Source organism: Sander vitreus, chromosome 9 (genome assembly GCF_031162955.1).
Source record: "Sander vitreus isolate 19-12246 chromosome 9, sanVit1, whole genome shotgun sequence".
Taxonomy (NCBI): domain Eukaryota; kingdom Metazoa; phylum Chordata; class Actinopteri; order Perciformes; family Percidae; genus Sander; species Sander vitreus.
Genome location: NC_135863.1, coordinates 13699222 through 13712504, shown reverse-complemented (window position 1 = coordinate 13712504; position 13283 = coordinate 13699222). Strand labels below are relative to the sequence as shown.

Below are 13283 nucleotides of genomic sequence, written 5' to 3'. Positions count from 1 at the left end.
GCTTTACTGGAGGTGCTTAGTATGTAGACCTTGTTTAAGGGGGAATTTCAGCAGCAGCATTAGTAGGACATTATGGATGGAGAGTTACATAACAAAGCCTCCGTCCCTTTTTACACAGATGTGATTAAGGCTTAGAATTCAACCTTAGTACTTTTTAAGTGAATTGTGCAGATTGGACAGATAAAGCAGGTTGTGTGATTTTTATGAGTAGATCTAGAATTGCTTGTATTTAACTGGCGTTGAAATATATATCAGTGGGCTTATTCATTTTTGGTAGAGTCATTTCTTTATTAATATGGTAACTAGTATCTGAATGGGGGAAGTTAATTTCGAACTATGTATTTCTAAAAGATATTTACAAAAAAGGTTTGAGGCAGCAGTGTGTCAGGATCTTAAAGGATACATTTCAAGGATGCACCTGTTTTTTTTTGTTTTTTTTAAAAAGGAAGACGTTTGTCTAAAAGGGTTTTGCCAAAATGAATCTTAACAAGTTTCTACACTTGAGTTGAAGCAATTTAGTGATTCCAGATGCTTAGATGCAGTGTTGGTTTAGTAATAATTAGGACAGGTTCTAAAGCTGTATTTTTGTATGACCCCAATCTGTTCAAAGCATTACTACTACACTACAATACAATGTATAAATACTAGGGCTGTCAAACGATTCATTTTTTTAATTGCGATTAATCGCTGAATTTCTATAGTTAATCGCGATTAATCACGTGTTTTATCACATGATTAAAATTCTATTATTTTGCATTTCAGAACAGTTTTTAAGTACATGTTAACAATCGAAAGCAATTTTTACCAGTGTATCTTGATTGGGAATCAAATGAATGCAAAGAAAGTTACTTTATGAACTTGATTTTAAGATTTGTAATTATTTATTTACTGTGTAAACAAAAGAAAAATGTGTGAATCTGTCATTATTGCACAATTCCTCCAAGTACCTAACTAAAGAACTAAAACTCCCTATCCTTACCAGAGTCAATATAGTGTTTAGTAACTCCTAAATAATGTTGATAACTCACTGACGTCCAGTGATCACCGGTTAATGAGACAGCGTTTGCAGCACCTTGCAGCAGTTCCAGTTGGGCTGCTTTCTCTGTGTCATACAGGCGGTGTGTGGGGCTGCTGTCCCCCTCGACAGCAATGCGACGGGTCAGAACATGCCAACTGTAGTACGTCTTTAAAACCTGAGTCCTCTACGATGCTGACAGGTCTGCAGTTAGTTGCCACCCGTTTCGCAAGAGCTGTAGTAATTTTTTTGGATTTGGTTTCATCCACAGGTCGGCAAGTAGTACTCTCCAAAATACTGCTTTGCCTGAGTGGGTAGCATGCTATCGGGTAGCATCACTTTAACTGAACTATATGCTTAGCTCCGTAGGTGGTAGCTCAAGCTTGACATGCTTTGGTGATATTTTAATTGGGCTTTACACAATGTGCATATGGCTTTCGACTTGTCTACAAGCCGTCCGGGAGTTTTGGAAAATAAAAAGCTCCATTCAGAGTTATTGCTGCTGTCTTTCTCCATCATGCCTGCAGCCTGCAGCAGCAGGATGTGTTACGAGGAAGTGGCAGCTTGATGATAAGTAACGGTGCTGCAAAGGGTCAAAATAGTAGCCTGTTAGGCACGACGCAAAGCCGAGTGAAGTGTAAAATAAAATAATAAATGCCGGCATGCGATTTAAAAAAAATTAATCTCATCACGTCGGCCCTTAATCGCATCGCGATTAACGCGTTAACGCTGACAGCCCTAATAAATACAAATGGTGGCGTTTTACAAATCCATATATCCATGTATTGATTCAATTAAAAAAAGTCCTTGTTTTCTTCAAAAGTACACAACAAACCATGTAATCCTCAAACACTACTTCCCTACATGGCAGCTTGACAACACAGCTTAGTGGTCTAAGGGCCCAACACTAGAAAAAGTGATCTGGCGATTTGCTGCAGGGTTGCGCAGCGGTGGGAGTGTCACTTTAATGGTCCATTTGTGTGACGTTATGTTGTGTTCTTGGACCCCCTAATGCAGTAGACTTTATATTTCACAAGTATTGTTTAACTCAGATTGTTTATATAGATCTCAACATTTGTTTGCACTTGAAGGCAGCTTCATTTCACAGAGAAAGAGATAAAGAAAAGAGATGGAGGGAAGCTAGTGCCACAGCCTAAATGCACTACCCCCACTCAAAATGAATGGAAAGATGTATTTGCCGGACCACCTGACAACCGCCTGAGTGTATGTGAATGCAGCCTAAAGCCTGGCTGTTGGCTTCTGCTGAACTGATTACATACTGCCCTGCTCTTCTTGAAGTCATACCCATTACAATGTGATATTAGTCCTGAAGCTCACTTCAATCATTTAGGCAACTGGCTGGCTAAGAAACATAACAGACGCAAACAGGAAGCCTCACAGGAACCAACAATAAGATAGTCCTGACACTAAACCACACTAGCGTAAAGGAAACTTAGGGGACAATTGTTGCAAACAATTCAGTGCTTTTCTTTGGTCTCTTATCGTCTTCTGTGGTCTCCAAAGAGTGTACATTGTTCTTGGGAATTTTCTTTAAATGAAAAAGTAGGACAAGTGAGAAGCACCATCCAAGAGAGATAAATGCTCTGAGTCCAGAATACAAAATATAGCTTTCTAGCACTTCTTAGGTGGTCTGTATAACTTTATTAAATAAGAACAGTAAAAAAAGAAAGCGTGGGGAGAGGTAACATTAACACTTGATATATTCAAGCTGTTGTCCACAATATCAGCTCTGCTTTGACACTGTTGTAGAAGATTGAATTCAGTATTGATGTACTGTATGATCCGTGGTGTGTTCTGCAAGCGGAAATTCCACTAAATTCCACTTCACATTAACCTCCACACAGGGCGTACACATGTGTAGTCCGATAGTTGAAAGACCAGACTCAGGATTGGAATAGGCCAAGGCTTGGACAATGCACTGACGCAGCGATCGGCACTAGCCAAACACCTGAAAACAGTCCACCGCTCTGATAGCTCAATCACAGTATAGCTAGGATTTGTGTTAGGAGCCAAATATCGTTTGATATAGAGCTGGGCAATATATCGATATTATATCGATATCGTGATATGAGACAAGATATCGTCTTAGATTTTGAATATCGTAATATGGCATAAGTGTTGTCTTTTCCTGGTTTTAAAGGCTGCATTACAGTAAAGTGATGTCATTTTCTGAACTTACCAGACTGTTGTAACTGTTCTATTATTGGCCTTTACCCACTTAGTCATTATATCCACATTACTGATGATTATTTATCAAAAATCTCATTGTGTAAATAATTTGTGAAAGCACCGATAGTCAACACTACAATATCGTCGTGGTATCGATATCGAGGTATTTGGTAAAAAATATCGTGATATTTGATTTTTTTTCCATATCGCCCAGCCCTAGTTTGATATGGTTTTATGCTTAACATGCAAGCAATGACAGTCAGACACAAAGACAACATCACACCTGCATTCATTTTAAATTTAAATGTATGTATTTAAATCAAGACATTTCAACATTATTTTATCAGTAAATGTGAGTGAAGGCTTCACATATAATCCTTGGTGTCTTTTCTAGGTGTGACGACAACAGACGGTGTATAGAGGGGTGCGAGGTCACTTGTCTGTGTGTGTGTGTGTGTGTGTGTGTTTGTTTATGAGTGAGTGGTATAGCAGCTGGAGGTTGTAACGTGATACCAAGATGCTGCTGTCCCTGGGAATGCTGATGCTGTCGGCCACGCAGATTTACACCATCTTCACTGTTCAGCTCTTTGCTTTTCTCAACCTGCTGCCCGTGGAGGCCGACATTGCAGCTGTGAGTAACTCTTAAGTGCACCTAGGACGATACAAAGAAGCATACAACAATAATATAAACACACCTCCAATCCAGATTAGCAATAGCAACGTGATAGACATTTCAGGCCTGTGTTTTGTGTCTTTATGCCCCCTAATTCTCAAAAGTCACTTAATGAAGCTTTATTTGATGCTGCGTCAGCCTCCATAAAATGTATTGAATCAAAAGTAATTAAGCTTAATTTTTTCCATCTTTCAGTACTCATTTGACAACAAAACGGAGAACTTTGAGGACCTGCCTGCACGGTTTGGCTATCGGCTACCCAGCAATGGACTAAAGGTGAGTGCACAAGGCTCAGAGGCGTTTGTCTGACAAGCTAGTAACCAGCATGTTACCACTTTACAGCTTCACTGAATTAAAGTTTAACCAGGAAAAAAAATAAAAAGAAGAGGGAAAAAAAAGAAAGATATTCCTGGCTCTCTATTTTTGGTGTGATGAAAAGATCATATATGTACCAGGAAGTGAGCAAATAACATAACTTTTTTTTTTTACCGTTAGAATTTGCAGGAAAATAGGAAAACATGCAATATAAATGCAAAAACGTGTACGTGATCTTTTTGTGATTAAGTGTTATTAACAACTTCAAAACTACGCAGCCTGTATCCAGAAGTAAACAAAAGTGTTAGCTTCACTATTAAGATTAAAAAGACTTGTTTGGAACTTGCTATCAATCCCAAATTAATTATTTAAATACATGGACTAACAATGGGAATTAACTATGATAATACTAATGTTTCAGGATGCTGCCTGCTAAAGATTTATTTACATTAATGTTTGTGAACACAGCAGAAAACAGGGTCAATTTTGAAAAACATGCTAAATGGTTTTCAAGTCAATACAAATGTCATATGTGTTTCAACAGTCAGCTACACTTTCAAATGACAGAGGAGCACAGACTGTAGTATAGTACTACTGCAAAAAACATTCAAATCACACTCTAATTGGACTTAAATGAAGCTCCATCCAAGTTTAATAACATGTCATGTAACTGCTTCCAAACACTACTGCTCTGTGTTGAGGATTGTAATAAATGTGTTCAGTTTGCAACCCCCCACCCAGCAACCTGCACTCTGCTTGATCCACAAAGCTCACAAACAGAAGGGATGATTCATGTCTGCTATCTAAGCTGGTCTTTGTGGCGTTTCCCACAGTCAAGAGCCCAGTTGTTGTTGTACAAAGGCTTTTTAGGGCACAGAAGCAAGCTGATGGCAAAATATGACATGCCTTGTTCTGTGATTGTTTGTTTATATGTGCAGGTTAAGTACCGTATGTTTGCAAAATCATAATTACTGCCACTTATCTGAATTGAATGATGCTATATTTAGCATTATTACAGCATCATGGCAGTCCCACAGCATCATTTGGCATTGTCGCATGAGTTATGATCCCATGGGTTATTTTAGGAGTCAAAGCCCTGTTTAAAATGACGATGGTAGCATTGGTCTCACTCTTAAGATGAACACACCCTTCGAGTGTTTCTATTTCCATTTGCGACTGCCTATTCTAAACAGAAAGTCAATGGAAGTGTTAATGCCACCTCTCTTTTAAACTTTAAGATTTGATCAAATTTTCTGAGATAATTGGAGAAAAATTCTGTCATTTTACACTTTTGGAATTCCAAAAAAAAAACACACTTTTAAGGGGAGCATGGCCGCTTTACACTTCAACAGGTTACTTGAGGTTCCAAGAATTAATTAATTAATTTATTTACTCAAGTTAATTATAGCAATACATATACATTTACACAAAAAAATCAATCATTTTGTGACATCCCTAGTGTGTTACATGTATATGTTTCCATATTGGTTGATATGGGCCTCGCTTTAGGTAGGCTGTTGTGAATGATGTGTCACCAGGCGAACAGAAGGGGTTATGGCACACAGTCCTGTTGCGCTGTGTGTTTCAACACATTAATCTTTTTTCTGTTTTATGAAATCTGAAAAATGAATGTGTCTCTGTTACCTGCTTTCTGTCTTAAAGAGGCCCTATTATGCTTGTTTTTGTATGTAATAGATTTCACTCCAAGTGGAGCTCTTTCTCACACAGACAGCACTTTTTCTCAACTGCCTGAAACGCCTTGCCCACATTCCTGTTTGAAATTCCTCAATTAGTGATGTCACTGATTGAGAATGCTAGGCCAGTTTTTCACAAGCACAGCCCGCCCAGTGGCTTGTTTGAATTCGGTTGACCAATCACAACAGAGTGGGCAAGCTGACCAATCGGTGCAGACTGGGCTTTTTGGGAAGGCGGGCCAACAGCTGCCGTCTAGCTGGGGCAGAGAGGGTGTGTCCCATGCAGACATGCTGCCCTAGTTCCTGGGGGCTTAACTCAGTCTGTCCATTGTAAAGTTACCCTCCTCTCCCCTGCCCATGTCTGAGTGCGCTTGGCAGACAGTTGTATCAGCTGTGATTTAAAGCTGCACTCAACACTCCACATCACAGGTTAAGAAGGAGTAGAGAAGAACTTCCCATGTTTCTTACTGGACAAGCTGAAGATTTTGCTGTGTTTGTCAAACAGTGATAATACCTTTCTGGTCACTGTGACAAATTCACAGAAGTGCATACCCTGCAGATATCATCAGATATTTTTTAGTGCACTCACTCTTTGCCTCATGCCATTGTTCAATGATATCTATAGAACAAAAGTGAAATCACTTTTATTTCACCCCCACCCACCTCCTTTAAAACATACCAGCACTATTTGCACCTGTTGTTCCGATAAGAATTGACCCTCACAGATTGTGTTGAGTTTTAGGAAATCATTGGAATACGCAATTAACCTATTTTAACATGCATGTAATGTGTCTCCACCTACTATTTGCGTAATCGTTTCACGAATGCACATGCCATAAGAAAAACTGCAACGCCTCAGTATGTCTGGCAATTTTACAACTTTTTGTTGTCTTTGTTATTTGTTAACTCGCACTCTACATTGAAATAATTTGGTGACCTTATTATTATTACAAGATAAATTCACTTCAAATGTTGTGGCCTTGCAGCGCTGCACATGTATGATGCCTGGAGAAACTTTTGGCATCACAAGGCAGCACGAGCCTGTTTACCCTTCGGAGGATTCCCCACAGGAAACGAGGCTTCAGACAGAGCCCTCCCTGTTTCCACTTACACAGCCCGGACTGTTTTCAGTCACCTCAGGTTCTCAAAGCAAGGCCTGTGCAAGCCTGTGTACACCCACAGTGTGAAACTATTTTTTGTTTAATATCTGAGATGCAGATGTATGTAGTTTGATTTTGGAGATCAAGGTGGAGTTTAAATGTAGCATAACAAAACTTTCCGGTTTAAAATTAAACTTTACACCCTGTGCCTTTAGATTCAAGGAAACCGAAAGGGTTTTACACTATTTGAATGAATGGGATGGACACTGTAAAGAAGTATTGTTTGGTGATAAATTAGGCAACATCAAACTGTTGACTTCAAATGGCGACTGATGACAACTTGGTCACAAGAATAGCCAAGAATCGATACCCATCTTAAAATCGTCGTGTTCCCTTTTCTCAGCAAACTCTCGACACACAACTTGGCTTTCAGGCTTTTCGTTTTTATTCCATTTATATGCCCACTTTCACTTCTACAATTATAGACTGATCTCTAGTCTGAGAAGAAATGCTTGTGGTTTGGATTGTGCAGCAGCAACAGTGGTTAAGTCTCTGATTGCACACACTTGCCCTGTAGAATATGTAAAAATAAAAACATAAGTTTTCCTTTTCGTGTACCTGGTTTCTGTCTTAGTGCTTGTCCAGAAATCACAAAATATCGACTTCTACAACACTATCACTACTTCTAAAACATATTTCTGAGTGGCTGACCTATTTTGTTAGTTTACTAAGGCAGCAGAATAGACTTCCTCCTATCAGTTGACAAATTTTGCACAAACATCTACAGTTATTTCCGCTAATTGAAATCTAGATACATTTGATTGAAGTTGTGGGCGTATAAAGAATGTGAAAGGAAACACTTCCCCTCCCAATGTTACATCTCGCCTCGACTATTACACATTGAACAAAATATGGAAACATTGCACTGAGGAGGCTGCGAACTTTGAGTGGATAATTATATGTATCAAACATTTTTGCTTGTTTGCTCCATTTGCTCCAGCTTCCTCCCACAATTCAAAAACATGCAGTTTAGGTGAACTGAGGACTCGAAGTTGCCTGAAGATGTGACTGAGAGATAATGGCTGCCTGTCTGTGTGTAACCTACTGATTACATTTAAGTGAATTAAATTGTAACAAAAATAATCTCAATTTAAAGGTCAATTTACAAGTTGTTCTTTTTAGCTTTTCACCGCAGTCATGGGTCGTTTATTGTCGCAGATTGAGCTAGCTATTGAGCACCATTCACACAAGAAATGCAGCACAATGTGCTTTACAGTTAGGGAAATAGAACAGGGACATGGAATGAGCATAAAAACGGGGATAAAATGCCATGATTAATAGAAAATAAGATGGGAAATAAAACACAGATTACGAACATATACTGTTCTCAAGGTCGAGAATGTACTTCCATGTTCAAATGTATTGAAATATATTGAAGGTCCCTGGACTCCATGTGAAGAACTACCTCTGTTTTGCTCTAGGCAAAACGTGTAATAACAAACATTGTTTATCCTTTTGGTAAAATATAAAATGATATAATAATCAAGCCAGTTCTCTGCTCAAACATGCTTACATCTGCTGTGTCAACACGTGCTGAAATGTTGACTCTGAAAGGAAGATGAGGGGTTTTTTTTCGTTTCATCAATGGTCATGGAGATGGTGCCATAGACAGTATATAAACTGGACCAACCGATCCCGTTGTTCTGGACGGAGACCAGTGAAGGCCGTTAGAAGCTTTTTTCCGGTGATGGATGAGCGTTACTGCGCAGTCTCCAACTGAGAGAGACGACGTAAATGTGACGTGAGCAACCTGTCTGAAAGTTGTAAGTCTTCTGGTAGCTGTGCCAAGAGAAATCTCAATCATTCCGAATCTTGCAGAGACGGAGAGCGTAGGTATATGTAAGGAGATAACATAGGCACAGGGTAATTATTGCTAACTAAAATGCTAGTTAACATTAGTAATTAAACTTAAACAGCTAATGTAAGTCGAAACTGCCTGTGAGCTTCTCCTGTACTGTACGGTAATTCCTCTACTATGCGACAGTAAGTCGCGTGGTTATGACACAATCGTTAACCTATTTCTACAAAAACGCCTGCTACGGAGCCATAACGTGAGGTACAAGGTAATGGAGCCTTTTATACACTGTTGTGTTTCTTTAGAAATAAACAATGGACAAATAAAGTCTTGAAACGCTTCAGATGAATGGCAGTCAATGGAATGCTAACGGAGGGTGAGTGCTTGTTAGCATCAAAATTGCGCCATAGGAGCTACGCGTTGGGAGGAGAGGCTTACCCCCTTGGATGAAGCACTACTGAGTTACTTAATGCACCTGCACGAATCATGTGTCTTGTGCCTGGTTCTGGTAAATGTATGGTAATGAACTAATCGTAGATGTTTCACAGCAGATAATTCCTGTCAGTGTCTAGATGACTCGCTGTACGTTTACAGTGATAAGACTTACAGCAAGTCATTGTGTCTAAGTAGCTGCTTTACTCTCAGTCTCCTGTTCTCTTGGAGTTTCAGGCATATTTTGTTCTCTTTTCTCACCCACATTTCCTCAGCCAGTCTAGAATGTGACCCAGAACCCCCCCCCCCCCCACATATGTAATATAATTATTATTATAGAATTCTGTGTGCAAAAGTGCTGTCTGAAAACAAGATCTGTAGCTTCACCTGCTTCCTGTTGTGGTCATGCATAAGGTGTGTGTGTGGTGGGGGGGGGTTGAAGTGGTATAAACAGGTTACAGTAGGTAATCTGAACATCGATGAATGTGAGTGTGGAGTCACATGAGCTTTAATCTCCTAGCCTCAGGCTAGAGCCAGTTATTAATTCCTCTGTTTTTTTCTCCCTATCTGAACCCAAACAAGCCCTATAGTGAGATTGTTAGAGATGGGATTAAGTGTGATCACTGTGCAGTAATTTGGAATTATCCACCAGAAAAATCTCCTCCCTCTTAAGGCGCTGACACACCAACTTGATAATCGTCCGTCGGACAGTCTGGTGAGGTCAGTGACTTGAGTCTGTTCGGTGTGTTCCGTGCCGTCGTCCGTCGGAGGGGACGTCTGCCTTCATTTTGGCCGATTTGACATGTTGAATCGGAGGGCGGGCTGTCGGTCTCAATGACCAATCTGATTGGTGGAGTGCTGACAAGGAAATGACGAGCTGGATGAGCCTCTCAAACTCTGACGAAAATCTTCTAAACTGACCTTTGTCGATCTGAATTGAACACAGATTCAGCAACTGCATGGCCGATTTCTTGCTTAAAATGTTTTCAGAAACACGTTTCAGTGAACTATTTTCATAAAATATGAGATCGTATTCCGAACGAGCCGCCATTATGGCCGGCTGGAGAAGCCAGACCCACATGACGTGTTCGTCATTTCCGTTTTTGTTTTTTTTTAGCGCCGCCAGCTGTTATGGAGACGTATTACGTCTCGCGTACGCGCAGAACGTACGCTCAAGTCGGCGTCGCTTCGGTGTGTTCCGAGGCACTTTTTTGACCAACTCGGGGAGACTGATTTGTCCGACTGCCTTTTCTGCCAACGGTCGGCCGTCAGGTTGGTTTGTCAGAGCCATTAAATTCTCCAACAACAGAAAATCCATCTGAGTTGAGTCTGAGCACTCATGCACTGTATTAGTAGAACAAGTGAGATTTCCACATGGTTCCCTCCAACATTAAGCTTTTAACAGCTAATTCAGTCTGCAGTTACACCATACCAGTCTTAAACCATTAGAGCCAAAAGACAAACTAAAGCCAGCTCCAGCTTTGATTTTACACTCAAGGCTTTCTAGTGGTGTCCACTTCTTAACATCGGCGTAACTAGTAATATTTTGTTTATAGTACTTTGTTTATCTCAAAATATTTACTTGGGAAAAATGGCTAAAGAAAAGGAAAGACTACCGAGTATTGCCATGGCATGACCGATCCACTTCCATTATAATATGTATATAATTATGTAATATAATATTATGTATATAATTATGTATATTATGTATATAATATTAAATATTAAATGATATAATAATCAAGCCAGTTCTCTGCTCAAACATGCTCACATCTGCTGTGTCAACACGTGCTGAAATGTTGACTCTGAAAGGAGTCATGGAGATGAAGCACTACTGAGTTACTTAATGCACCTGCACGAATCATGTGTCTTGTGCCTGGTTCTGGTAAATGTATGGTAATTAACTAATCGTAGATGTTTCACAGCAGATAATTCCTGTCAGTGTCTAGATGACTCGCTGTACGTTTACAGTGATAAGATTTACAGCAAGTCATTGTGTCTAAGTAGCTGCTTTACTCTCAGTCTCCTGTTCTGTTGGAGTTTCAGGAGTGGTATAAACAGGTTACAGTAGGTAATCTGAACATCGATGAATGTGAGTGTGGAGTCACATGAGCTTTAATCTCCTAGCCTCAGGCTAGAGCCAGTTATTAATTCCTCTGTTTTTTTCTCCCTATCTGAACCCAAACAAGCCCTATAGTGAGATTGTTAGAGATGGGATTAAGTGTGATCACTGTGCAGTAATTTGGAATTATCCACCAGAAAAATCTCCTCCCTCTTAAGGCGCTGACACACCAACTTGATAATCGTCCGTCGGACAGTCTGGTGAGGTCAGTGACTTGAGTCTGTTCGGTGTGTTCCGTGCCGTCGTCCGTCGGAGGGGACGTCTGCCTTCATTTTGGCCGATTTGACATGTTGAATCGGAGGGCGGGCTGTCGGTCTCAATGACCAATCTGATTGGTGGAGTGCTGACAAGGAAATGACGAGCTGGATGAGCCTGACTAACGCCTCTCAAAATCTGACGAAAATCTTTTAAACTGACCTTTGTCGATCTGAAATGAAGACAACTATATGGCCTATTTCTCGCTTAAAATGTCTTCAGAAACACATTTCAGTGAACTATTTTCGTAAAATACGAGATCGTTTTTCCGAACGCGGCTGGAGAAGCCAGACCCACGTGACGTGTTCATCATTTCCGGTTTTCATTTTGACGCCGCCTGCTGTTATGGAGATGTTTTTCTAATTAAAAACTGACCGGAGCCCGTCGCTGGACGCACCGGAGGACCGAGACACAAAATAAACCTCTCTGACCGGTACCGGGGGGATAGCGGTTAAGCTGAGCAGAGGATGTGCGGAATGTGTCGGTGTTTTCGGAGCCTGGCTGGCCGCTCGGCGCCTTCAGACTAAGCTCAAGCTAACAGACTAATGTACGGTGGCCCTGAAGTGCAAATCACAACAGCAAATAGAAAAACGCAACAGCAAATCATAAAACGCAACGGTAAATAGGAAAACACGACGGCAAATAGGAAAACACGACGGCAAATAGGAAAACACGACGGCAAATAGGAAAACACGACGGCAAATAGGAAAACACGACAGCAAATATGAAAACACGACAGCAAACATAAAAACATGACAGCAAATATGAAAACAAAACGGCATTAACTTCTACCGGAAAAGGTAGGGCCTATCTAGCAGAGGACGGAGCCTCCTGAAAGGACAGACGGACTGTCTCTCTGTTAAAAGTAGGCGCTTTTCCGTGTTTTTCACCTCTCCTTCCTGTTAAAAGACAGACAGTCCGTCTGTCCAATCAGGAGGGTCCATCCTCTACTAGATAGTCCCTACCTTTTCCGGTAGAAGTTAATGCCGAAGTGTTTTCATATTTGCTGTCGTGTTTTCCTGTTTGCTGTCGTGTTTTCCTGTTTGCTGTCGTGTTTTCCTATTTGCTGTCGTGTTTTCCTATTTGCTGTCGTGTTTTCCTATTTGCTGTCGTGTGTTTTCCTATTTACCGTTGTGTTTTATGATTTGCTGTTGCGTTTTTCTATTTGCTGTTGTGATTTGCACTTCAGCGCCACCGTACTAACGGCTTATTAGCTAGCCAAACACCGAGCGGTAACAACTGCAAAGATTGGATCTGTGAACGCATTAATCTGCTCGGTGTGCGTCTTATAACAAACAGAGCGAGCAGCCGTCGGACTCTAACATCTGTTGATCCGTGCAGGACTTCAGTGTGAGCAGACTGTTTAGAGACGACGTGACCGGCAGGTAACGTTAACAGTTATCTGCTACTGTAGCAGAGCTGCAAGTAAACGCTGAACTGAGCTGTGTGTTTTCAGTGTTAAACATTGCTGCAGGTTTTCATGCACGACTGTTGTTGGTGATTTACAGAGGTGGAAGACTTACTCAGATCATGTATTGCAGTAAAAGTAGAAAGAAACTGTGTTGTAGAGTTACAAATTACTTGTCAGTTACAAGTCCTGCATTCAACATCTCCCTTAAGTTAAAAGTACAA

At 40.6% G+C, this 13283-nt stretch overlaps 1 protein-coding gene across 1 annotated transcript in view; it reads left to right on the top strand.

The window, feature by feature from the left end:
* Positions 1–13283, top strand: part of rnf13 (ring finger protein 13) — a 56055-nt gene that overhangs the window by 1345 nt on the left and 41427 nt on the right. The window contains exons 2-3 of the mRNA XM_078258810.1: positions 3683–3836; positions 4074–4154. Of these exons, the coding sequence (XP_078114936.1) occupies positions 3723–3836; positions 4074–4154 (195 nt within the window). The 5' untranslated portion in view covers positions 3683–3722. The remainder of the gene's footprint in view (positions 1–3682; positions 3837–4073; positions 4155–13283) is intronic.